At 38.3% G+C, this 27,430-nt stretch overlaps 2 protein-coding genes across 3 annotated transcripts; one reads left to right on the top strand and one right to left on the bottom strand.

Annotated features, from left to right (window-relative positions):
- The first annotated feature begins 183 nt into the window (after positions 1 to 183).
- Positions 184 to 24,249, top strand: LOC146394091 (excitatory amino acid transporter 2-like). Of its 2 annotated transcripts, none has more exons than XM_084950916.1 (11): positions 184 to 355; positions 10,624 to 10,763; positions 12,516 to 12,668; positions 14,455 to 14,705; positions 14,801 to 14,909; positions 15,520 to 15,646; positions 16,210 to 16,443; positions 17,177 to 17,371; positions 17,810 to 17,944; positions 20,373 to 20,583; positions 21,494 to 24,249. In XM_084950916.1, the coding sequence occupies exons 1-11, from the start codon at positions 330 to 332 to the stop codon at positions 21,563 to 21,565; spliced, it is 1,653 nt and encodes a 550-aa protein (XP_084807042.1). In that variant the 5' UTR covers positions 184 to 329; the 3' UTR covers positions 21,566 to 24,249. The 2 variants fall into 2 exon arrangements, with proteins under 2 accessions (XP_084807042.1, XP_084807125.1); XM_084950999.1 differs by lacking the exon at positions 184 to 355 and adding an exon at positions 7,580 to 7,925.
- LOC146394090 (uncharacterized) lies at positions 23,285 to 27,430 on the bottom strand. The gene is made up of 5 exons (XM_084951121.1): positions 27,292 to 27,430; positions 25,186 to 25,977; positions 25,030 to 25,092; positions 24,862 to 24,940; positions 23,285 to 24,772 (listed from the first exon to the last, which is right to left on the bottom strand). The coding sequence occupies exons 1-5, from the start codon at positions 27,362 to 27,364 to the stop codon at positions 24,595 to 24,597; spliced, it is 1,185 nt and encodes a 394-aa protein (XP_084807247.1). The 5' UTR covers positions 27,365 to 27,430; the 3' UTR covers positions 23,285 to 24,594.

Raw genomic sequence — 27,430 nt, 5'->3', positions numbered from 1 at the left:
TCACAGGTCTCCCAAGGTTTCCATTTTACTGTATGATGTCATGAGGCTAAAAATGGGTGGAAAGTCTGCTCATCTGTTACTCTTTAGCAGAGAGAACACCACAACCACACCTGAGAGGAGGTACTGACCTCTAATCTCAAATCCACAGCCCTCTGTGCGTGCATCAGTGCGCTCACTGTGCATGTGCAGGGTGTTTGTTTAGCTTGCTTGGATTTCCATACCTTAGAGTAGGTGGATCCCGCTGAAGCAGCTACCTTTTATCCAAAGAATCTTGATGCTGCTTCAGTTTTAAAGAAATTTACAAGGAAGCTGAGCAGGAAAGGCGATAAATGTATCAAGGAGAAGACTTCCACAGGTGAGCACTTTACATCTAAGGAAGAGGAGAGGTGAATGATAACACCCTCCTTTGTTTTACAGGAAATTTTCATAGGCATGTAACTGGAAAGCAGGTTTGTGTACAAGTCACTACATATGGAGTCCACTCAAGGTCAGGAAAAGTTCTTTTTGGTCACAGTGAGGTAAGCTGTCTGTAACTATTTGGCAAGAAAAATCTGCAAATAGTGTATTTTTTAGTGCTGTGACAGAGTCCTAGGTATACTTTAAATGTAATGTTTGGTGCTTGGTTGTATTCCCACATCTGCTCTTAGGGCAATTGTTTGTTGTAGGTCAGCAGTGGATACTGACAAAGTGCCTAGCCGGTGAAAATCATCCATCCACAAAGACTTGAATTAAGCCACAAACAAATATCCTTTTAAAAGACAAAATGAATCTCACATCTCAAGAGAGGGACAAATCATAATGCATTTTATGTAGCTGACAGAGGAATGCAAAACTGCTTGCTTTTGGCCACATGTGCATTATTAAAGATTTGTTGCTCTGTGCGATTGACTCCCACCACATTCTTCAACTCGAGACAGGGCTGCAAGGGGATGACATTCAGAAGGATATCCCAAAGGGCTACACTGCAAATCCCACTTCTATTTTTAGTTTCATTTAAAAAAAACATGTTTTTTTTTTATTCTTCTGTCAGGGAGTGTAAGCTAATAAGGGTGGTCAAAAGTGCTGTAGAATAGTCTGGTTTAAAATATTTATCACCTTTTTTTTTAGTATATTACCATTGGAGGGAGGGAAATGTGACTGCTGCTGTTACAGCTTTAACTAAACTGTTCTTCATTCAGGTTAAGTTTAAGAAAATTCTAGTGGTTTAGGTTTAAATGTGCCCTTTTTCTTCCGCACTTAAGGCCACAAAGTGTGTTTAAACATGAGGCCAGGGGTTGCTCAACAAGCATCCAAATGTGATGAGTTTGGAGTCAGACCCATCTCACTATTGCCAAGACCTGGTTTACTGCACCAACGCCTACGCAGAATATGCTGAAATATCTTGGGCACATCTCTGAGATGCCAGTGCCTTTAACAAAGTGGCAGTATTTGATTAAATATGAAAATACGCTGAAATACATAAAAATCCTCCAACTGGTGCAACAGAAGAGTTGGACGCAGTCATGCAAATACCTTAAATTCTGCACACAGTGCCCATTTATGTTGGCTCCTGGCAGACTGGAGCCTTCATATATGCAGCTTAAAATGTCCCCCTGTCCTGGGTTTGGTTTTATCCAGTTTCTTCTAGTTTTCTGGCCTAGTTAAAAGACATGGAAGTCTGGCTGGCAGCTTTAAATTGTAAAGGTAGGTCTAAATGTGAGCATGAATGGTTGTCTGTCTCTATAAATCAGCCCTGTGACTGACTGCCAAACCTGTCCAGGGTGGCTTCAGTAGTTTCGATGGCTGTTATACATTAGTTTCTATTAGTTTTTAATATTCATTTGTTTTAGTATTATTAAAGGACTCTCTATTGGCTGGCAGCCCTTGCAAATGCCATGACATTTACAGGTAAAAGATCAAGCCGAAGATACAACTGTCAGGGATTTCCTGTCTGGGACTACATGTCCAAGCACATTCGAGCTGAAGCAGATTGCAAAACGCTCTACATTATTAAAACCATTCAGAGTAGCGACTTCCTTTTTCTTAATGCTGTGTGTGAAATTTTCAAGAAAGATTTAAGTAGCCTTTGATTCCAAGTAGTATTATTATAATCACTGAGAACTTCATCATCTTTTTCCTATAGGTGACGCTCAGCTACTGTATATTTAAACCTAACTAAAGTTCCATAGATGCAAAAGGATCAGAGCTTCATCTCTCATCTCTTTGCTATGATATGGGGATGCTTCAGATGAGCATCTGCAGAAGTTACTGACTTACTAAAAAACAATAGCAAAGGAAAGCGAGCTGGTTATGAAACAATAATCTGTTTTTAATCATTTCATAAATGGGTAGAATTACCTTCTCTACTCTACAATTAAATCAATACCTCCTCTAAGTCTTTCGCCTAGTTAAAATCTTTTTGGTGGTTTAAAATTCCAACTCTTCCATTTGTCTATTCAGGGCCCCAGGCATAAGGGAAACTGTTAACCTTTAAAAGTGCAATTACTCTCAGTAGGCACAGAGAGTACAGGAAGGCTGAAAAGCACCAAGAGGAACTTTGACATGTGCCATACTATAATTTACAGATGCAAACACTCATGTTAGATTTTTTTCCCCAGTTTTCTATAAGTGAACTTCAGTTGTGCAGTTGGTAGCAGATGTTGAAATGATTTTAAAAGACCAGATGCGATACTGAAAATGTCATCACTGTCTATAAAACACGTCACACTGGTCCAGCGTGGGAAGAGGTGTAAGTCATTTTCATCAGCTCCTAAATTCATGATGCCTCCTTATTAAAAAAAAAGCACAAAACAAAACCTGACACATGGTATGCTTATGATTTTGGAGCTAATGAATGGGTTGTTTATTATTGCCAGTTGCAGCTAGTGCCAGACTACACACTTTCAGCATCTGAATGCAAAGTGACAAAAAAAATAATATCAGTCTTCTTGTCCAACGCTTGGTAGAACAGGAAAGAAGCGCATGTGCATAATTTAGCTTTATTTTGCCTGAGTTTGTGCGATGAGGGAAAAGTGGACTTTGTGAAATGAGTCTGAGTAGAAACAGCATTTCCTCCTCTGCTTCTCATTCTGAAGTGGAGGGCATGATGGCAGAGCCAGTCAAGAGCCCCTTATCCGATCTGAAATGTTTTAATTGTACATCTCCTGCATAAGTAAGAGCAATTAACTCTCATAATCAGGAGCTGGAGTAAAGCCCTGGCTCGGATCCAACTGAAATCCTGCTCTTACGAGACACGTGTCATTAAAATCATCACTGAAATATGATCATCAGTCGTAGTGGTACATCATGATTGCAATCCATGCTTATGCAAAGCATGATGGGCTGCTGTTAGCCAGTGACAACACTCACTCTATATGACATTTAGCTTGTTGCAGTTTGAAGGCATATACATGTCTTTGTTAAAAAAACAACAAATAATAAATAAATCAGTAAGTCCATCAGTCATAACTTACAATTGAGGATGTTACAGTAGTAACCTATCATGAACTGATTTAAGTTATTATTTTTATTTATTTATTTATTTACAACACATATTTTAAACAAGATGGATTTCTCAGATGTCATGTTTTGGGATATTAAGTGAACATTTTGCATAGACTATCTCTGGTTTGCTCTCTACACAGAATCTCTTGATAAAAGTATTTGCAGGATGTGAGCAGACGTGACTGATTGGCGGTGTCTATACACTAAAGTCTCGTACTGCTGTTATATCTTTGAAGTGTCAAAGCTATTTTTCAGAACACCATGGTGACTGTTTTGTGTGTGTTATTAGTTTGAAAATGCTCAGAATATAAATGAGTGGTCAAGGCAAAACCACACACGATAATAAAGGAAAATTCAAAGGACAAATAAAAAACATAACTTACCTCATTACTTCTTCTTGGTGCATAAAAGAAATAAAGTGCTTTGATTTAGTATTCCTCTGACTCTCTGAATAGAACAGATTCTGCATATCTATCTCGGACATTGCAATGTGATTCAGTAAAAATGCCATCTGTCTCGATGAGACATTTAGTCTTTCGCTATTTGTACAGGACTTTATTTTCTTCCAAGAAGAAAAAAGAAAAAAAAATCCTACTGAAATTACTCATTTTCACTTAATGTGTGTTTTGTAGAAATAAGCACTACAGTAAAGCTTACACTTGTTAACAATCTTGGAACAGTACTCTTTAAGACAGATGAAATTTAATTTTTTTCTCACTTGTGAGATTAAAAAAAATTAGTTAAATTGCTCTCTTCCTGCATGCCTACTGTATGTAATAGGCCTCAGTGCGTGTGGGGAGTTGTATTCCTTTGACCTTGTAGCATTTACAAAGAAAAAAAGAGGCAATTATTCCTCCTTTCTTAATTTGCTTAAAATATGTCCCGTAAATATGAGAACATACTAGCAGGGGTCCTATTATAAGTTGTGTAGCAATGACTTTGGTTTTAGTTAAAAGCATACTTTATTCACATCCATCCATCCTCTTCCACCTATCCTCATCAGGGTCACAGGGAGGCAGGAGCCTATCCCAGTTACTATAGGGTGAGAGGTGGGGTACACCCTGGACAGGTCACCAATCTGACACAGGGCTAACCCAGAAAGATAGACAACCATTCACACCTATGGGCATGTTTAGAATCCTCAATTAAGCTAATGCCACTAACTGCATGTCTTTGGACTGTGGGAGTTAATTACCCAGAGAGGACCAGGCAAACATGGGGAGAACATGCAAGCTCTACACAAAAACACCCTGGCCAGGTGGTGGAGTTGAACTCAGGACCTTCTTGCTTTGAGGCAACAGTGCTAATCGCTGCAACCACCAGCCACCGTGCTCCCACCATACTTTATCCATAATACTCATTCAACCAAACCTTAAAAGTGATTGGGGTGAAAAAAAAAAGATACAGACTGTTTGCTGATGTAATTGTCTACTTTTTGATCAGATCTGCTACTGTTAGCCTGACTGAACAGTGAAATTGGGATCCATGACAAAGTATATACCCATGATCTCACACTTCATCACTTGATGATGAACCAACTTGGTGTTCTGCTCGGACCTTAAACTTCAATTCACCACCTAAGCCTGCATTTTCCATGCAGACTCCAGAAAAAAACATAAAAACAGCATTTATGCATCTTGTGTTGCACATTTGCAACTGAATATAAATACTCCAAAGCTCATTGTGCCATTCGTTCTCTGGCCCATTAGCGACAACAACAATTACTGCTAAACCCTAACCCACAGTTCCTGGGCTTTGATTTATCCTCTTCAGTTATATGCACAATAGCTACCTGATTAACTAATGAACATTAAACCAATAATGAAACCATTTGATAGTAATTCTCTGTGTTTTTATGAAACATTACATTCTATTGCTTTATTTTCATCAGATTAAAAGAAACAGTTGTTCTAAATTTTACGCACTTGATGTTATTGCTCATCAAACAATAAGTTGTTCAGTTAAACATTTATTCAATTATAAAATGGCCATTTGGTTTACTGAATTTGTCTTTAGATAGCTGAGGTCAGCACAAATATAGTTAGCACATCTGAATGCAAAAAGTAGACACTTGGAATTGCTTGAATTTTAACGTGCATGTTATTAAACTGCAAAACCAAATATTACAATTAAAAATAAAATCAGACTTGTGGTTATTTGCGGTGAAATTCAGCGTCTGCACTGCAAACTGCAGTCAGGAGTGAATGCAAATGTAAGAATGGCTGGTATTTGTGTAGATTGGAAGGGGCAATAGTAGTTGTGATAAGGGTGGGGCTTGGTGTTCTTAGCTTGCTCTTTTTTATAATTAGTGAGTGTTACTATTATTATTTTTTCTAAATCTGATAATATTACCGTATAGCTGTGGAATTCAAAGAAAATATCTTAATGATTTTATGAAATTTATTCTATGACAGCTTAAGACTTGCTCTCCAAGTGTGCCTGATCCATTTCGGTGTGTATGTGCACTGGATTAGGGCGGCTCAGGACAGATTAGTTAATTATAGACACCTGCAGTCTAAGCGTGGCTTGTGTTGTCAGGTGTTGCGGCATGAGGTGGGCTTGTTGCTGAGAGGAGAAAAAGGCGGGGCTAGGTCCGGAGTTGCACGAACAAATGCTTTGCCATGTGCTCTGACTCCATCTCTTCTCCTGGCTCATGCTCTGAGAGCAGCTCCGTAATTGGAATCCTCACTCTGTCTTATAACCAGCAACTCTGCAAACTGCGCGGAAAATAGGCCAACTTCTTAGAACAGCTATGTAGCCTTTGAATAAAAATCTCCTTTGATTCTCGCCAGTGTGACGACTATCAAAGTTGTTAAAATGCTCCTCTGATATCATGCACATCTCTGTAATCATCTTTTCCACCTAAAGTCAATCACTCCAACACTTTTGTTCTATCTTTCTTTTTAATTTGTTAAAATAAAGGCTGGAGTCCTGCTACCAATGAGTGCATGTAACATGTCCATGTCACCCTGTTAGACCAAAAGAACTTTCAGCAAGAGAACAATCAGACTGGGGCCAATCAATGTCCAAGCTGTGTTAAACACACGAGCTTCTGCAGATACCTCAAATAAACGCATAACCCGCTGCTGCTGTTGCTATGCTAAGTTTGCTTGATTTAAACACGGTAGCATTAGAGAAACATTCAGTGTTATGTTTTTGGATAATAACAGACATATATTGATTTACTTTTTCCTTCAACAAAGTCATAAAATCATCTCAGTCTTGTTGTTTTTAAGCTGTGACTCCGACAGACGCTCCCTGCATGCTAAAACTGCCTTTAAAATTAACGAGAGACACAAAATCTTACTCAAACACGAGTGTTAATTTGTGTCTGATTAAATATTCCAAAATGAAAATGACACGAAAGCTGCAATCAGTTTTTCCGTTATGCTCTAATAAACCAGCTTTATTCTGCTAAATGACTTCTCCTTCAAGCTTTTTTGCTGACTAATTTGGAAGTTTTTGTTTACTCTAAACTTCTTGCTTAATATTAATTGAGAATGTGACATAAACCCTTCAATTTATTGAACAAATGTACTAATGAAGCATGTGATTAACATTCAAGCGAAATCATGTTACAAATAAATCAGTTTGCAACAAGCCATAAGGCAGTACTAATAAGCAGGCCACATTTGATTAGCCATTATTAAATGCAGCACCTGATATAAATACATAGCAGCATGAGCCATATGAAGCTGAAAATTTCAAGGGGGAAAGACAGTAGCAGCACTGCTTATGTAAAACGTTCATGCTTATGATTTTACCTAATCTCCACCAAAATGTACATTTACATTTAAAAAACTGATTAATAGAGCTTGTGAAGTACTCCTATTATGAAAGGTGTCAGCCATGAAAAGCAGGCTTTGAATGATGAAATCTACAGTACTGTCATTATGAGTAAAATGGGTTGTACAGAATGGCATTTGTGCACCCCCTGAATCTGAAAGTATTAATTATATACTCTCGAATAGACTTTGCATATTTGCATTGCCCTAAGGACTTATACATGCAACCTTTCTGTCTCAAATACAAAGTAAACAAAAACAAAAAAAAATGCAAAAATAGAAGGGACAAAATAAAGATGGCGACGAGGATTTCCACTCTCTGGCTAATCTTAGCAAGGTGACTCCACCCCTGCTGTCTGGGAGGCTTCTGTCAGACCTCCAGGTTAGTCACCTTTATGCACCTTCCTGCAGCTGAATGAACGGGCATCTGTGATTGTGGATGTACATCAATTGCTAAAGAGGAAGTCATTTGCAGAATTTTAAGCACTGAAGGTGCTTTTGTGTAAAGGGAGAAAAAAAGACTTTTGGGGGGGCTTTGATTGGAGGATTTACCAATGCATGAGCCATGATTTTGTTAATTTTTTCACTGAAGTCAGTAGTTGTGTAGTGCCTCTCTACAAGTACAATTCCAACTTGAAGCGGCATACAAACCAACTGGTAAGTACGATTCGCAGGGTGTAGTGATGTGGTGGTAGTTCATGAGATGAGTAACGGCAGTGAACGGTGTGCCTTCAAAATACTTTTTCATATGTTTTTTAGCAATTTTTGTGAAACTTTCCAAAGGATCATGCAACTTTATGCATGGGCTTGATGCATTATACAGTAAGTGCATTTAAGAAACAAAAGCTATAAGGACAATATTTTGTCTGTTGTACAGCTACAGTAGTCCTGCTGTCCTTGGTGATGTTTTAGTAGATAACGTCGTTTTTCATTGTTGCTGTTCTATTCTTCAGTTCACTCTGAATCAACCTCACATTGAAGGGGTGTGTTTCTTTTAATGCTAAAAGCATAAAATTCTTACCTAGCCTGCACTTTCAGGAAGACCTTTCACTTGTGAGGTCACTGTCCAACCCTGCTTACTCATTTTTCACATCCAGTTATTTGTCCAGTGCTTTTGATTTTCTCCTTCTGCAGAAAAGAAGAAATTCGCTTTGAATACCAAGCTTTAAATTAAGTTAGCATTCACATGCATGCATAACAGTTTTAGGTAGGTAGTGGTGACACTTTGACTTTTCTTGGGAAGCCCTTGTCTGTTGCATAACTCAATCACTTGAATGCCTGAAGTGCTAAATTTATCCTCTTTAAAAGGCTTACGTGTCATTAATGCCAGAGCACAGTGTATCAGACAGGCATGATTGACTTGGCAGTTGTTCTGTCCTTACCTTGCATGTTCCCTGCCCACTTACATGTCTTAGACAGAAGGTTTTTTTAAAAAAAAATAATGAATCATCAAATATGCTATTGATTTAGCAGATATACATATATGACACATTACTGAAGCTTTGTCTTTCCTGTTACCCGTGAATTTTCATCTGCAGGATATTTAAAATACTTTAACTAGTAGGTGAAAAGGGATTTTTCTAGAGTTTATTGTTTTAAAACATCATTCCAGTTGTTCGTGTCATCAAGGTCATGGTTGCCCAAATGACACAGGCACGCGCTGTTGCATAACTGTGTACGTCTGTGCTCTACAGGATTTAAAGGCTGTACAGCTGAGAGTTGATCTTTAAGTCAAAGAGGCTTTACTCCAGACCACAACAAACCTGAGATACTTGTTGCTTCAGAGGCATCAAAAGGTAGTAAAATAAAGAAGTACATAGTCAGATGGATGAGCTCATTATCTGAAATTAACACAAAGCACCATGTCCAAGAAAATATCCTCAAAACTAAAAATGAATCAGTGAAGCAAATATATACATTTTGTATTTTTATACAGTAGCTGCAGAAAACTCCAGCACTTAGCTAGCCACTTGCTCTTTTCTAGACATGCTGACCACTCAAACACCTTTAAACCTCAAGCCAAAGTTACTCATATATTTAAACAGAGCATTGCTCTCTGTTTAAATTAAATATAGAGGTAGTATTTTACCCAGATTAGAATCACCAGTTAACTCAGCATGTATGTCTTCCAACTGTGAAAGGAAACTAGAATATTCCCACACAGCCACAGGGAGCACATTCACACTCCACATAGAAAAGCTCCTGGAGACAAGAGACTGACCAGCAGAGCCGAACCAAGAAACATATCAGAAGCATAGAAGCATCAATCCATCCAGCCATCTGTTCTCTTATCAGATAGTATTTCAGCATACTCTCTATGGACAAAAATACTGGGTCACCCTTGGGCTTAGTCCTTGCCATGTTGTCTGCCCTTACAAATTTTGTAAAAGAATGAGTCATTTTAAAGAGCTCACTGAATTTGAGTGAGTTACCATAAGAGGATGCTACCATTGCAACCAGTCAGTTTGTGAAATTTCTTCCCTGCTAGATACTCTCTGTTAACTGTGAGTGGTCTTATTGCAAAGCAGGAGAACACACAGAGTGCTGCGTTACATAGTGGACAGTGAAGTCGCCACAGCTCTGGTGACTCATTAAATGCAGACTAATAAAACCTCCTGTGGTTTTAACATCAGCACAAAAACCGTGCATCAAGTGCTTTCTGGTATGCGTTTCCATGACTGAGCAACTCCTGTGGGTGTAGTGTGTCGGTGACCCAGTGCTTTTGTCCAGAAGTGTAATATCAATTACAAGCACAATTTCTTCCTTATTTTGCCATCTTTTCCTTGCAGATTTTGAACCTGCAACACACTGGGTTGTATTCATGTTACTTCTTCTAACTGCAACTTCCTCTGGCTGTTGAAACTTGAGTGTATACAGTAGATGGGCATGAGCCCCCTCTACGGTGTCAATCATTTGCAATGAGGAGCTACTGGATGTGGGGGGACAGTGAGTTTCATAGAGCCCATCGTCATCTGTGCTGACCGTTACTGCATTAGCAGTAGTTGCTAGTACAGTGACAACAGCATTATCTTTAAGTGGCTTTCAACTAACCAGCCCAAGGACATTTCGTGCCTTCTCATCTACTCACACACTACTGTTTTTATATGTTTTCAGTATGTGAGATTGCATTAACACGTGCGGACATCGCACTTGAGTGTTCCTGCATTTCAGCTATAATTACAATTTATCTGAGTGCAATCTAAACATTGATTATGTGTTCTCTTAGCTACAAATCAATGCAGTTTTGTTTACTAAGCATTTGTTCTGCTTTACACTAAAAACATAGTAGTGTGGCGGAGATGTCGTGATGGCTCTCAATTATTATTATAACATCTTCCTTCTTTACCTGTTCCAGTGCCAACAAAATGCAGAAGCAAGTTGAGGTCAGGATGGATGAGAGCCATCTGGGACCAGGGGTAGACCCACCTGAGAATCCATGTGGAACCCTCTGTGATAAGATTATGAAGAACATGGTTCTCACTCTCACCATCCTTGGTAAGTTAAAAGTCCCTTTATTTACATTCATTCCTCCACAATACGCTTTTATTCATGGTTACATTTACACTGTGCAGTTTTAGGCTGTCCAAGACCTTTAGCTTACAGATGTGAAAAAACACTGTAACTGTCCCTACTGGATACATGCTTCATGGGTGATTTTAAAACAGAGTGAGAGAAATTGTGTTCTAGATGAACGGCAGGTTTCCAAGTGCAGATGGAGAAGAGAAGGTGTTGCCAGCAGGAGGGCAAAGATAAAAAATCTGCAATGAAGATTGAGTTTCCAGCAGTTGTTATAGCCTGTGAAGTGACCCTATAAATAAATAAATAAATAAATAAAAAAAGCAAATAAAGCCTCACATCCTGTAAGGTATGATGCCAGGTTAATAAAATGTTATCAGATCATTTTGTTTTTTCCAGTCTGTTTTATTGGGCTCTTCTATGACAGGGAACTTATTAAAATATATATAGGTAGTGTAATCATCATGATGGTATTTACACAAACTTAGATTTATCTGGATCATCATGCAAGGTATGTCAACATACCAATCCATCACTGTGTGTCAACTGCCAAACACTGCCCAGAGAGTACAGAAGGAACTTCTTCCTTCCATTTTTCTTATGAGACCAATGTTTTGGTGCGTGATGGAAGAATATTAAAAAAAAAAAAAGCTATAGGATATTTCGACTGTCATAGCCATCACTGTTCTCCTCATGCTGCAAAAGCTTTGTGTTGTGTAAATGGAACTAGACTGTACTGTGCACTTTTTGAGAACTATCTGTAAAGGAAATTTTAGGCAAAAAGAAAATATTAAAAAACAACTAAACAAACAAGAGACGCCGCAAGCACGGTGCCATGTTACCGTCATTCACAGATATTTTCTGATTAGCAGAAGTCCCCATTACAGTACACAGAGTCTATTGACCTTCTTAGTACAAAATCCAACTAAACAAATCAATACCTTTCCTATTAAATAAATAAATACAATTCTATTCAATGGAACCTCCTGTTGTTGATCCCACATCTGATCAGCTGTTAGAGCAGATAAGAGGCAGGTGTTTCTCATCGTGTGCCCCGAGGTTACGCAGTCAGGGGAGAATGGCAACACCTGGCTCCGACCAGTGAAGCAGCTGCAGTTGACCTTTACTGCATTTCTAGAAGAAAATCACCTTTGGGGAAAAAGAGGGAAAAAAATCCCCTCCACTCAATTTAAAAAAGCAGCCAATACTTTTTTTCCCCCTTTTTAATTCTTGCTCTATCAGTGCTCTCACTGTGTGCTCCGGAGTGCCATTTAAATGCATAAATGTTCACAGCTTCTTTCTTGATGTTAAACTAGCAGGCAGCCATGACAGCCTAGGTTGTATTGCATTTAGACTGCCGTGCAAAACGCTAAAGTAGGAACCAACTTTGAAATGTAATTTCAGTGTATAAGAAGAAAAGTTTACAAGCTTCAGTAACTTTTATGTCATCCTTTGGAGCTTTTTTTCCCTGCAAACTGTTTACAGATGTACGGTAATTGGAAAAATATTTAGACTGAAGTCAAGGTGATAACATTTTTGGTGTCATTACTTTATTAGCTGCTGTAAGGTGAAAAATAAGCAACCTTATTAAGTCTGATTTTTCACACTTTGTCACACTTTATCACCTTTCTACAAGTAATACTATGACACAATGACTATGGGAGGACAGGTGATGTTAAACAAATGACTGGCTCTGTGTTTGATTTTTTTCTTTTTTATTTGTTGTCTCAGGTGTGTTTCTGGGTTCCATCGCCGGAATGCTTCTGCGGCACATATCACCTCTCCCTCCTGATGTTATAATGATCATTGCTTTTCCTGGAGAGATCCTAATGAGGATGCTGAAGATGCTTATTTTGCCTCTTGTTGTTTCCAGTCTGGTCACAGGTGGGTGAGGCACAGTAACTCGAACATACGATGTTCTGCTGAATTTGCTGACAACTGTCGTGAAATGAGGTCAACGGTGCTACTTGTTACCTTGGAGTTGAGTCGCAACAGCAGAGATGTGAGAGTGGGTGTATTTTTTTTCCTGGTAAACTGGGGAAAAAATGATCTTAAAATTGCTTTTTTTACATTTTGGCAAAAGAAAAAAAAGAAGAAGAAGAAAAGGGGGGGGGGGGGGGGGGGGCGAGCAGTGGGAGGAAAAAGAGCCACAGAACAGATTTTGTTGATTTCATACTGCACAAGTACACAGGTGTTACTGTTTTTCTACACTGGGATCTATTTTTAGTGAATGCATGAGCCACAGTCTGTTACTGTGCAAAGAAAAAAATAGAGCTGAAAGTTGCATTGGTGTGAAGCATAGAGACACAGTTACAGTAAGTTCCCTGTGAGCCAGGTGTTTTTTTAACAAGCTGAGCAGAATGACTGTAATATAGGACTGTGTTTGACCTTTTTATGCCTTATAGTTGTGTTATAGCTTTATATTTATTCATTTCAAAAATATCCGAGGTTACAACATGAGATATCAAATTACTTTTAAGAAAACTAAATATTGCTGACCAATATATTAGCAAATAATACTAGCAATCTGATACTGTATCAGTCTCTAGTTAAAAGATTCAGTTCTGTGGCACAATGTCTGTTTTTGTACACCCCATCATTATTTACAGCAGTTATGTTTCCCTAAGTTTTAGTTTTAGTTGCAAAATGTGTTCTCTCAGACTGATACGGTGCTTTTATTAATTATGTCCACAGCTGCTTTAAACTAGCAATACCAATAAAGCAAATGAGTTTTTATGTTTCTATAATAGTTAATCCACCAGTGTGTGCATGCTCTTAAATCCAAATTATATTTTTAATTATAAAATCTAATAATTTGTTTGTTGATGTTAGTGTTTTAGTAAACATACAGAAAATAGTAAAGCACATGATTATTATCATTATTTTTTTTTATATCAAGATGCATTTATGTACTTCCATTCCTAAAAAGCAAAATTTAGTTTTATTGGTTGAATGTTATGCTTGATAATGTCAGACTTCTCAGAGAAGTTTGGCTCAAATTCGGGTAGAAAAACATGAATTCAGTTTGTTGTTTGCCTAACAAATAGCAATATAATTATTACGTTTTAAACATGTTTTTTACAGATGTCTGAAATATTTATGATTTCTTAGTTTTATGATACTTGGTTTAATAAATTTGTTAAGCACTGTACGTTTGCTCATACTTAAATGGCAGTTTTACAGTAAGAACATTAACCCTTTATTCCTACTCCTACTCCTCCTGATTTTGCCACCGCAGTCGCATCCATCAGTAAAAAGTTACTTAGTCCTCACCTTTATCTTATGATGAAAACATGTCATGCTAGATGGCACTCTTTACTGCACTCATTTAAACATCAATCATTGGCAAGTTCAGAGTTTGAGACTGTCACAGTACAGCTGAGCTGTTCTAATGGCACTCTGTGACCTAACTCCTTGCTGGACTTCATACTTAATATTTTTAAATCACTTGATTTATTTCCCATCTGTATGGTATCCTAATGTATCTGAAAGTGGACTTTAGAGCTCACATGCCACATGCTGCTCTTATTGGAAGGACTTTAGCAATTTGGTTACAGTAGCCGATTAATTTAAACAGATTAATTTAATGACATCTTAGCACCTATTTTGATTCATTATTGTCATTCTCAGTAAATATTATTATATCCTGTAAAACATACTTTGCCAACAGGACTAGCTGGTTTGGATGCCAAATCCAGTGGGCGACTAGGCACCAGGGCCATGGTGTACTATATGTCGACAACGGTGATTGCGGCTGTCCTAGGAGTGGTCCTGGTGCTGGCCATCCATCCCGGGAACCCCAAGCTTAGGGCCAATCTTGGACAGGGAAAGAAGAACGACGAGGTGTCCAGTGTGGATGCTTTATTTGATCTCATCCGAAATCTTTTCCCAGAGAACTTAGTGCAGGCCTGTTTCCAGCAGGTAGGAGTTTCACAGATGGTCTTCGTCCACCGCAAAAATGTGATTCACATGTCCGTTCCTCCAACTGATTCTTGTTTTCTTTGCTTGCTGTTCAGATCCAGACAGTAACCACTAAAGTACCAGTACCCACTAACAGGACCAGAGCACCTCCGCAGTTCACAGTCAAAAGGTCACTTCAGTTCAAGAGTGGGATGAATGTCCTGGGTAGGTTTGAAAGCACGCCCAGTGCATAAATGGAATCACTTAGCAGGGTTACTGATGTAAAACAAAAGTTCTGTTTTAAAAAAAAGTTCCATCATCAAAGGGAACATCAAACATTCAGATAACACAAAGGCATTGATTGGCATCTGTGTCTGCAAACACAGATTTTTGAGCTCCTCACCAGGGGCGCCTGATGTAGGGTGTCTCCCTCTCCATTGTGCTCATGTTTATTAACATTATTACCAACTTAGGACAGTCTTATAACTTTACATTGGCTGAATTTTCTTTACACACTTTAATTTGTATTTAGTTTGCATTTAATTTCATTAGTGCTATAACTAAATACTCTAGTTTGGTATTTTGAACATTCCCAACACCTAGGACAGCCTTTCATTCTGTACAGTACTTAAAATGAATGATTGGTTGCCTGTCACTTTAGATTTAGTCTACAATACATACAAATGTACTTTATATATTCTAAAATTAGGTATTGTACATAGCAGAATGTTGCTTTGCTGTCTAGTAATATGTCTGAATAATTCTTCCTCCGAGCAAGTAAAATGATTAACTTTCTATTCATTTATACAAAATTATCATATTCCGTGTCTTACAGGTTTAATTGGATTCTTTGTTGCTTTTGGAGTTATTATGGGGAAAATGGGCGAAAAGGCCAAGCTAATGTTGGAGTTTTTCAACGTACTCAATGAGATTGTTATGAGGCTCGTTGGTGCAATTATGTGGTAAGTTCAGTTCATCACAAGCACTGTTCCACACAAGGTTAAAACAGCTGCAGGCCCCAATTTTTAAAAGGCAGAAAAAAAGCTATCAGAACTTGAAAGTAGATGCCCCCCACCTGCAGTTCACCCCACTCCATTTTAAGCCCCTAACACTAAAACGCCACTCCCTGAAGGGATATTCCTAATGCATTTCAACAGGTTGCGTTGGTTTCGATAATAAGTATTTTTCCTCTTTAATACTTTCATTATCTGGATTGAAAAGCCCAGTGATTGGCCTAAAGCTTCTATTGTGGGGAACATGCTTGAAAAGAGACTCTCGAGTAAATACAGGAGCCTTGTACACTATGAAACCACTTGAATAACAACATGCTGCTAAATCAAAGCAAAACTGTGTTGCCTATTCCTAACAATTTATTCTCTTATATATGTATATATATATATATATATATATATATATATATCTGTACAGCATGAAGCAACTTGTTGTAGGATCTAAGCTGAATACTATATACTATATTTTCCTGTGCTTGACATATTTGTAACCAAAATACACACTCTGTCTTCAGGTATTCCCCTGTTGGTATTGCTTGCCTCATCTGTGGAAAAATCATCTCTATTGCTGACTTGGAGGTGGTTGCAAGACAACTGGGAATGTACATGGTTACTGTGATAGTGGGCCTTATCATCCATGGAGGAATTTTTCTTCCACTGATATATTTTATAATAGTAAAAGAAGACCCCTACAAGTTCTTCATGGGAATATTCCAGGCTTGGGTCACAGCACTGGGAACAGCGTCCAGGTATGAGGGAGTTTTGCATCTGTTTGTGTTGAAAGTTTGTAGAATTCAGACTCTCTGACACTCAGAGGACCACAGTATCCCTGTCTAGAAATCAGGCTTTGTTTTTCAATGTGATATATGCTTTTAATAAATACTTTTATAAATACTCCATCACAGATGCTAAATAATCAGGGCAACCGTTTTTTTTGAGTGATAACTATGGAATTAGCTTGCTAGCAACACACTTTGCCTCCAAATGGAATATCTCCATGTTTTATTAATGGCACCAGATACACTCTTCCCTTTACAGAGGTGAGCTCAGCTTTTTCCCAGTTCCTTCAAGCTCACCATTCCACAACCTTGGAAGAAAGAAGCCAAGCAAGTTTGGAGTCACAGCTGTGGTTATTTCTATGATATTCTGTCTTAAAAATGAATTCAAACAAGTTAAATTTTTTGATTGTTTTCAAAAGTAAAACACCTGAAAGACCTTATATGAATCAAATTACCCTAGTTTGGAGTAAATTATTTTCATTTTGAATGGAAGAATGGTGCAATTAAATTTAAAAATTAATGGAATATAAAGAGTGATTCAGGCAAATTAATTCTCAACAGACAGTCTATAATTTGTTGCAGAGTTCTTTATTCCCACACGTTTTTAGTGCCAAATTGGGTGCACAGTTTCCAAGCTGAATCTCATTCCATGCCGTTTGTGACTGTCATATTAACAAGCTTCGTCTTGTTTTATTTGCCACAGTGCTGGTACCTTGCCTGTTACGTTCAGATGCTTAGAGGAAAACCTGGGCATTGACAAGAGAGTGACACGCTTTGTCCTCCCGGTGGGAGCTACAATCAATATGGATGGCACAGCACTTTATGAGGCTGTTGCTGCCATCTTCATCGCTCAGATGAATGGCATCAGCCTCGACTGGGGCCAGATTGTTACCGTAAGGTAAGCCTACAGTCCTCCTATCCATAGGACACAAGGAGTCCCTCTGTTCTTTGATTAGTATAAAAGCAATGTCAGTCATGCTGTAGCCTACACAGTCACCATTTCTCAACCCAAACTGGGGAGACAGGGGAGAACGTCCACAGACTTGTAAAAGCTTGTCCTATGGACCTGGTGTCCAAACTTACTAAAACACATGATTTCTTTTATTGCATTATCCCCCTGCACTTTACAGGAAAAGTCATTGTGTAGAATAAGGTTGTGGTTTAAATTTACTTAGACAGTGTACACTCTTACAGTTCCCAGTTTCAATACTTAGTTATCAAAATACTTTTGTCATCATAAAACCTTTTGTAGAGATAGTATAGGGTGTTAGCTGTGTACAGATAGTAAGGATGTGTGTGTATTAAAACCTTACACTTGAAAATTTCTCCTATTTAGCATGACAGCTACCTTGGCCAGTGTTGGAGCAGCTAGTATCCCGAGTGCTGGACTTGTGACCATGCTTCTGATCCTAACAGCAGTAGGGCTGCCCACTCAGGACATCAGCCTCCTGGTTGCTGTCGACTGGCTTCTGTGAGCGCCACATCAACACTGCTATCATGACAAAAGCATGCAGACATATTCTAATACCATTCAATGTTCTTACTTTTTAAATTTTATGTAAGCAGTTTTAGATGTTACAATAATAATGACAAATCCTTCCCGCTCTATATTATCATGTGTAGTGAAATAAGTAATCTTTTTTTGTAAATTTCCCGAGCATATATGCTAAAGTAATCATTTAATTTGTATGTACACATTTTTGCTAATATTAAAAGAGTAGAGTGCCTATTTTACTGGCCTCTAACATGTGTAATCACTGTTATAACTGTGGTTGTTATGGTTTTAAGTTTTTTAATGAAAAACCATTTAATTGAGTCACACAGTAAAATATTTGTATTGTTTCAGAAAACACATAACCACAGTAAACCACAGTAAATGTCTTAAGTTCTAGCACCTACACATTTGCTCCATGAAAAAGTATTTTCCCCTTTCCTTAGATCTTTTTTTTGTTTGTTTGTTTGTTGTTGTTGTTTTTGCGGGGTGGGGGGGGGGGGGGATTTGTCACACTTCAGCATTTCAAATCTTTAACAAATTTAAACAAAGATAACTGGAGTAAAGGTGTAGTTTTAAAATGATCTTTCATTTATTAAGAAGAAAAAAGCTATCCAAATCTACCTACCTACCTAAACCTAATAACTGGCTTTGCCACCCTTGACAGCAAGAGTCTTTCACATTGCCTTGGAGGAATTTTGGCCCTCTCTTCTCTGTAGAATTATTTTAATTCAGCTATAGTGGATGCTTTTTGAGCATAAGCAGCCTGTTTAAGATCATTTCAAAGCATCTAAATGCATCTAAAGAGTCCAGACTTTGACTAGGCCACTCCAGAGCCTTCATTTTGCATTCAGAGGTTGTTTTTTTTTTTTTTTAGCTATTCAGAGGTGCTGCTCAAGGTAGCTTGAGCTTCAGGGCATGAACTGATGGACCATTGGTTCTCCTCCTGTTTTTTCTGGTAGAGCAGAATTCATGGTTCAGTTATGACATGTTGTCCAGGTCCTGAAGGAACAAAGCTGCCCCAGGCCATCAAACTACCACCTCCACCACCATGTTTAACTGTTGGTATGATGCTCTCTTTATGAAATGCTGTGTTAGTTTTATATCAGATGCAATGGGATTCAAAGCTTCCAAAGACTTTCATCTCATCAGTCCACAGAATATTTTCTCTTAAGTCTTCATCAAGATGATTTTTATGTTGTCTTTGGTCAGCAGGCGTTTTTCGCCTTGGAACTCTCCCATGTATGGCATTTTTGCCTTTTTCTCACTGTTGCATCTTGAACTATGTCCTTAACTGAGGCATATGAAGACTGTAGTCCTTTAGCTGTTGCTCTGGGTTCTTTTATGACCTCCTGAGAGAGTGGTTGATGCACTCTTGGGGTAATTATGGTCAGCCCGCTACTCCTGGGAAGCTTCAGCACTGTTCCAAGTCTTCTCCATTTGTGGATGACTCTGACTGTGGTTTACTGAAGTCCCAAAGCCTTAGAGATGGCTTTGGAACTCTTGATAGGCGTCAGTGACTTTGTTTCTAAGTTGCTTCTTTATATCATGGCTTTTATTTATGAGCTTTCTTGATTTATCAGGAGTGGCAGGAATGAGGCCTCGGTTTGACTAGTGAAACTGAACCCTGCTTTACCAAAAATGTGGTTAATCACATTTAATTCGTGATTTAACAAGGGGAATTGCTATGTTTTCATACAGGCCAAATTAGGTTTAGGTTTAGCTTTTTTCCCTTGATAAAAGGAATCATCATTTAAAACTCCCTAAAAACAAAATAAAGTGATTTTATGTAAGGAATGGAGTATTTTAAGAATCTTGGAGTATTGTTCACAAGTGGTGGGAGAGAGGAGCAGAAAATTGACAGACTAATTGGTGCTGCTGTAACAGTCCATTGTCGTGAAGCGAGAGCTGAGCATAAAAGCAAAACTATTGATTTATCATTTGCTCTACGTCTCAACTTTCACCTGTGGTCACAAGCTCTGGGTTGTCACAAAAACTGAGATCACAAATACAAGTAAGGAAATGAGCTTTCTATGAAGGCTGGCTGGTTCAGTCATTCAGGAGGGGCTCGGAGTAGAGCTGCTACTCCTCGAGAATGAGTCAGCTGAGGTGATTTGAGCTGACAAGGATACCTCCTGGGCATCTCCGGGGTGAGGAGTTCCGAGGGAGGCACCAGGGTAGACCCAGGCCTGTAAATGCCTCGGTGTTCCCCCAGATGAACTGAAGGAGGTAGCTGGGGAGAGGGAGATATGAGTGTCACTGCTTAGATTGCTGTCCCCACAACCTGGCCCCAAATAAGCAGTAGACAATTGATGGATGGATGCATGGATGGGTGGATGGATGGATGTGCGGATGGTGTTTTTATTCATCTAGTGCTTTTTTCTTTTTGTTTTTTTTTAACATGTAGGGATCGTTTCCGTACCTCTGTTAATGTGGTTGGGGACTCCTATGGAGCAGGCATCGTGTACCACCTTTCCAAAGATGAGCTTGACACCTTTGACGCCCAGCAGGTCCGGATGGACGACTTTGAGATGGCAAAGACACAATCGTTCTTTGAAAATAACTCCAACCAGAATGTGTACGCTCACCACAACTCAGTGTTGATAGACGACTGCAAGGTACATTTCACGTTAACGGACATAGAGACCTGTATGTAGCGCATCCTTCCCAGCTGTGTGTTTGTCTTTCTTTTTGTGTCTGTTACTCTTTTCTCTGTGGCTTCCTATGTTGGTGTATTGGTGTCTGTGTGAATAGTACAAGTCATTCTTGACTGAAAAATATCGTCTTTAAAGTGGTGAAAAGCTAAATAAATATTTTTTTTATATTTATTTATTCACCTGTTGATCATATGAAAAAGCAGTTTTTGTGATACCAGGTTTATCAAAATTTGTTCACTTCTACATCATACATTGTTCTTATTGTTTATAAAAACTCAATCAGTTCATTTTAAAGGCTCAACACTAATCTAATTCATTGTCTTGTACATATGGCATTTTTTTTTCTGTTTTATTTCATTTGCTTACTTAATTGGACATGTATTTATGGTAGCCCTGACCAAATTATTAGTTCTTACATTTTTAACCATATTTTCAAAGTGATTTTAGCCAGTGGTATACATAAAGACTGCTGTTTTTTCCATATCATCATCAATCATCCAAAGTGATGCATTAATTTAAGAAATGCCTGTTTCATGCCTCCTGTCTATACTATAGCTAGATTTCTAAACAAACAACAGAAAAAAAAAATTATTCACGTTCATTGCCTGTATAGTGATGAATATCATTATTGTAATTTGGTTGGGGAGAGAATCCATTAAATACATGGCCAACTCTGGAAAAATGACTTAATGTACTTTTCTATCGCTGCATGACAACGTGTTTTTGTCTGTCGGGGACTAACTAAACTCAGCCCCAAGGTCAATGGCCAACATGTAATGAAGCAATGGTTTCTCTGCTCCCAACCACTGACAGTCTGTCAGTAACAGTGCCTTGGTCACAACAGTTAGTTGTTCTTGATAATTGCTTACAGGTCACCATGGGCAAAAATGGCAACACTGCAGAATTCTCTCTTGTTGAGGAAGACCCATGGAAATGCGGGTAAAGCAGATTCAGATGCCGCTGAACCTTACATGAGTATTACTTTTACTTTCTGCCGACACAACTGCAAAAATACAAGCAACGACAAAAAGCAATCATATTAAGAAGAAGACATAAAAGAAAAGAAAAGAAAGCATTAAGGGGAGGTTAACAGGAGTCGGACAGAAAATTCCTTTATCCATCTGGGTAACTGAATGGATCAAATCTTCACCCTAGATCAGATCTTGTGTTTGTATAACTTCTGCACAAACTGTAATAAACTTCCATGCACTTGTAGAGACAACATTCAGTTGACAACACTCAGGGCCTTACTTGGTGCTGTTGCAAGCTACCTGTCCTGTCAACGCAAACAAATTCTTCTACTCTGTGCAACATGTCATGTTTCTTTTGTACCAAACCATTTTCTTTGTAGCTTAAAGGAGGGTGTGTGACTGATGGCCTTGCTGCTTAACTTATATACCAGGAGCATGTGATATAAAAGGCATCAGAATCTGACAGATTTTATTGCTGAATTGTTGATACCATCAGCGGTTTCACAATTTGTAAGCTTATGGCAAAGAAAAGAAAAGAAACCAAAGCAAAGTGTGTCTTGTTGTTGAATTGCAAAGAAAGGTCATGGCAGTTAAACCTTGAATCACCTTTGACTGTTCAGCTCATGGGATTATTCCCTGATGTCACACACAAGGTCAGAGCTGATAAGTGAAGATTAGGATTTAAAAGCAGAGAGTGTGGCCTCTAAATGTAGCAACACAAAGTACAGAATGTGTTGCTGAGAGTAAAGCTCAAATAGATTACATAAAGGGTATCCTCCCAGTTATTTATCCATATGTTTGTTTCTTTGTTTTTTGTATGTATGTCCTTAATGTATGGATAACTGAGTTTCTGTTAAAAGTCATCAAAAGTCTGCTGTGTCCTAGAAATCATGTGTGTACGAGTGTGTTTCTGACAGAGAGTGGGGGAGATTAACGAAAAGAAAAGGAACAAAAAACTGGAGGTTTAATGAGAAGAAGTGGGAATGTCTCTCAAACTCTCAACAGACCAGTGCATTGTCCAGTGTTTTATTTCAAACCTTTTATTTCTTTACTATATGACAACCTTGCCTTGATGATGTCACCTGCAGAGTGCAGTTAGTATGATCATGATCACTGAAGCATTTCTGGATGAAAGCTAGTATGGATTGTCGCGCTAGAATAGAAAAGAGTAACAGAAGTTTTGTGAGTGAGGATGGCTGGGCCTTCTTCACAAGGTTTTGTAGCATCTACAAAACAGATTTAGATAGAAATAACAAGCTTGTAATTACACCTAGAGTTAATTAGCTATGGTCACGTCTGTTTAGCAAGTGCACGCTAAATTCTGCCTCCAGCACTCGCATAAATCTGACGCTGTAACAACAAGGTCATTGGATGTTGGCTCAGTATGTACATGTTTGTGAGTTTCACTCTGCTGTTCAAAACTAGATTAAACTGGATTATTCATTTCTTTTTCATATAAGCAGAAGCTTATATAAATATATATATATAAATAAAAGTGCCTGCTTGCACTTTGTGTATATACTCTCTTTAGGTAAAAAGTGTACAAATCAAATGTATAGACTTGATATTTTTGTCATCGTAATGGTTTTTGCTATTTAAAAAATTTATATAATGACCATAATGATATACAACTTTGCAGTTATGCTAGAACAGTGCTAATTTATTTATTTAATGGGCCATTAGTTATCTCAATAGGTTGTGACCTTAGGGTTATTCATTAACAAAGAATCCATTACATGTGTTTGTTTTTAAGAAAGATTGGAAATTGTTTTCTGGAAAAAAAGTCCACTATTTGTCAGTGTGGGTACAAATTGTTACTGACCCACTGCATATTTGGTTGCTTAAGGGTTCTGAGCAAGCTTATGGGGGTTTTTCAGTATGTGAGAATATGGGTATCTCTAAAGGGAAAGACTGCAGTAAGCCATTCATTTGTCACTGATTCTCTTTATGCTTCTCCATTTCTTTAATTTATTATTGGTCATTGTTTTAGTTGATGATATGTTATTAGTCAACTGGCCTACCATAGCAAGTGTTTTCTATAAAGATATAAGACTTGTACCATCTTTAGATGATTAAACTCCTATTTTGTATCTTTGTTTGGGATTCTGTACACATATCTGTCTGAGAATGCATTAAATATTTTCTTGTGTCTGACATTCATCATCATGCTAAGCTCTGACTGGCTAAATGGAAGTAAGAGTGAAGGGATTTGTGCTTCACCATCACATCACAAGAGCAAAAATATTCGTCTGAAAAATGGACCGAAAGTGTATAAATGTTTTAATGCATGTGTGTAAAGATTATTGGAAGAAAATAAATGTTTATTGATGAGCTACCATTGTGATTATTCCTCATAGGAGGCAGGATGCAGTACAGCATATGAATGTTCAGTAAGTGCATGTTACCACTGCTGAAGTGCTGTGCAGGCTCTCAGGAGGAACTAGACTCAGTGAGCTGAGTACCATTCAGTACTCCAAGATTCCAGAACAAAAACAACAAAGCAGCTTATTATAAGTTACAGTCCACAACACAGTCTTCAATAAGATTATTACAGAAAATAACTTTGTAACAAATGACACGTTTAACAAAAAAAAAAAAGAAAAGGCCAGCTGGAAAAAAGGAAACCACATGAATTACAAAGAAAAACTGGGGGGGGGGAAACACTGTAGAGAGTTTAGCTCCATTTGAAATAAATGACATTACCACACTTTACCTGACCAACACATAATTTAAAAATTTAAAAAGAAAGAAAAAAAACTTAATAATGCAATAAATAGACTAATCAAAATTTACTGCAACTAAAGGTGTCATCAAAGTTTTTCAAAGTCAGTGGGGAAAAAAAGAAAAGACATATTGTTGTCATTCAGACAGGAATCAGAGGTGTGAGAGTCCACAAATCCCCTTTTGCTCCGCAGTTTGGACAATTTTGTTCCTCTTTTAAATTATTGTGCTTGAAACACAGTCTCATGGTTCTGTTTTTCAGAGGGTTTGTTTCTGGATCTCAGTATGAGGGACCATTTTCTGGAACATCTTCCAGGGGAATGACAGTGTACTCCCCTGAATGTCCATTCTCCTTGGGTTTCTCATTAGGCAGGAAAGTCTCCATCTCTCGCTCCCTCTTCTGGTTCGAGAGGTTATTTGAAGCCACTGTCAGATTTGGCTGGTTTGGTCCATTCCACCTGCAACATAAAAAACATTAATTAAAATTCTGTGCTTTGAGAAGATCTACTCAGATATGTTGTTCGTTTCTCTGACATATGAGTCTTACTTGTGTCTGGTTGCGATGGCAACACAGAGTATTACAAGTGCTGCAACACCAACGATAAAGCCAAGGATGATGATCCAATCTGGTCATATGGGAGAGGTGTGTTATAAAGGTGGAATGAGTGTTATTCGTGTATTAATTGTGCAGAAGTGTGGTTTTTGTCTGACTCACCGGGTGTAACGTGTCCTTTGTGTGTCGGTTCAGTGTTTGTCGTCTGCGTCTGTGTCTGTGGTGCTAATTGAAAATAAAAATAGAATTGTAAACCCCTCCATACACACCATAACAATTTAACATACAGGTACTTATTGTTAATTACACAATATTTACCTTTAATATTGTACTGATTATTCTCCCGATGCAGAAAATTTCGATTTTGTTTTGATAGTTTTGATGATACAGTGCTAGTTTCTACACTCGAGCCAGATGTCATAGTGGTGCTTTTAGAAACCAGTTCAGACCCTGAACCAGAATCCAGGTTTGTTGTGACGTCACTGGTAGAGACAGCAGGATCAGTAGTTTGCGAGAGGACGTTGTTGTTTGAAGTGTTGCTTGACTGGTCTTCACTTGTCACTGATGTTGTGGTGGTATGGCTAAAGAGGGATGGTGAGGTATATCCTGAACCTCTCCCCTTTAACATGTAATGCTCTGTGAAGTCCGACGTCGGAGCATGCGTTGCTGTTGTGGTATCAAGTGCGATGGGTATTGTTGATTCGACAGCACTCCCCTCAAACATGTAACTCTCTGTGGAGTTAGAAGTCGGCGCATTTGTGGCATTCGTTGTTGTTGTATTGAGTGTGAAGGGGATCGGTGATTCGTCACTGGTCTCTCCTAAACCACTGCCATCACTCTCTATGAATCCAGAGGTCTGAGCATGTGAAATACTCAGCGTTGTGGTTTCATGCGGTGAGATGGACGTTGTTAAGATGTCACTGATCTTTCCTGCAGCACTTCCTTCAGTCATATCTTCAGAGTTGTAAACCGGTGTCTGTGATGCTTGAACTGTGGCACTTATTTTGGGTGTTTCAGTTGTAAGCGTAGGCGATGGACCAACAATGAACCCCTCCGTCATGGCATCCTCGAGAAAGCCTGCATCAGGGTTGGCAGGGTTCTGGGTCACAGCTAGGACAAAGAAAAAGGAAAAAATCCATGTATCATCTTAAGTGTTTACCTACCGGCTCTGACATGAGTAGGGAGGAAAGTTACCAAACTTTGTTAAACACAAAAGGACCACACAGAGCTTATGTTGCTTCAGCCCAAAGTCTTGTGTTAGCTTGTTATGTGACCCGCTTTGATAAGGTGTGGTGAGAGACAGTAATAATTAACCTAGGTGACTATTCATGTATTAGTGTGTTAACAAAAGAGAGACAGCTCCATCAAAGCATCAGTTTTAATACCACGCCAAATAAACCGGGGCCAACATAACTGCTTTCTGTCTTTCAAAAAGTATTAAGCCATTGTTAGGATTTTGTGTCACAAAGGAAGGAAGTCTCATATCTTCTGGTAAACCATTATAATTGCTGGTGAATAGAAAACATTTAAATTTTTATTTAATTGCTTCTTTCCTCAAATATTTCTATTTTAAGATACTTTATAAGTTAATTCATTCTTATATTTACCTGACATCTACAACTACTTGGTATTTTTCAAGTAGACCTTACATTAGCAGTATCTTGGAGCATGAATTGAGTTGTTTGCAGTTCTACTACCAAAGGTCCCCCTTAACCTTGTAGCCCATATTTAAAATGCTTTGTTGTTAAATGCCACTTATACAATGATGGAATAGTGTAAGTAAACAAATGAAACTATATATTTAATATATATGTATAGTTTAGATTTATATAGAAAGAAAGGAAGGATGAATGAAAGAAAGCGGCTCAGCTCAAATCACACATCTCCACTCTACATTTCTGCCCAGTCACATTCAGCTCTGGTGTTCCCTATGAGATTACATGTGTAACAGCTCTTCGCTGATCTTTGGTTTCAAGACACATTCATTAATGCACCTCCTGGAACAGAACATTTCACAAAGACTTCTGTGTGTAATCGAGCTCTGCCAATGAGACCTGTGCACTAACAATGAAATGTGACTCGTTAAGGAAGCGCCATACTTCAAATATAAAGAGAAATTTAGGTAGTAGCAGGAGAGTGCTGACTCACGGGGTAAAGAGAAAGGCTCGACAGGAAGTGGTGAACTTTCAGTTGATATAAAGGAATTACTTTGTCTGAGACAGAACACCCCATACCCCTTTGCTCCTACATCTTGCGATGGATTCTTTTTTATACAGCATCATTCATCATCAATTAATAAATAGCTTTGTTGTGGTTGTTTTTACAGTTTAACTGTCAAAGACAAATCCTCATTGAAATAAAAAAGCTGAAAATTCTGCTAAAAACAATTTACTACAATACTTATTAAAAAAAAATATCACCTACTATTAACAGGTGTTGAATGAACAGCAGCAAGAAGTCCCAGAAGAACTCCCAAAAGAAGATTCCTCATCTTCATAATAGAGAAAGGTGCTAAAATCAAGGACTGGAAGTAACTATGAGCCAGCTGGAACTATATTGCACA

This window comes from Perissodus microlepis, chromosome 1 (assembly GCF_051167445.1).
Source record: "Perissodus microlepis isolate ML-2025 ecotype Zambia chromosome 1, ASM5116744v1, whole genome shotgun sequence".
NCBI lineage: Eukaryota > Metazoa > Chordata > Actinopteri > Cichliformes > Cichlidae > Perissodus > Perissodus microlepis.
The sequence above is the reverse complement of the archived record's forward strand: the minus strand, read 5'-3'. Positions and strand labels throughout refer to the sequence as shown.

Coding starts and splice junctions, on each gene's coding strand:
- LOC146394091 (XM_084950916.1), top strand. CDS start 330: ATGTATCAAGGAGAAGACTTCCACAG. Junction 356..10,623: donor CAAGGAGAAGACTTCCACAG/GTGAGCACTTTA, acceptor TACCTGTTCCAG/TGCCAACAAAATGCAGAAGC. Junction 20,584..21,493: donor TGTTGATAGACGACTGCAAG/GTACATTTCACG, acceptor AATTGCTTACAG/GTCACCATGGGCAAAAATGG.
- LOC146394090 (XM_084951121.1), bottom strand. CDS start 27,364: ATGAAGATGAGGAATCTTCTTTTGGGAGTTCTTCTGGGACTTCTTGCT. Junction 25,978..27,291: donor TCATTCAACACCTGTTAATA/GTAGGTGATATT, acceptor TCTTTGTCCTAG/CTGTGACCCAGAACCCTGCC. Junction 25,093..25,185: donor TAATCAGTACAATATTAAAG/GTAAATATTGTG, acceptor ATTTTCAATTAG/CACCACAGACACAGACGCAG.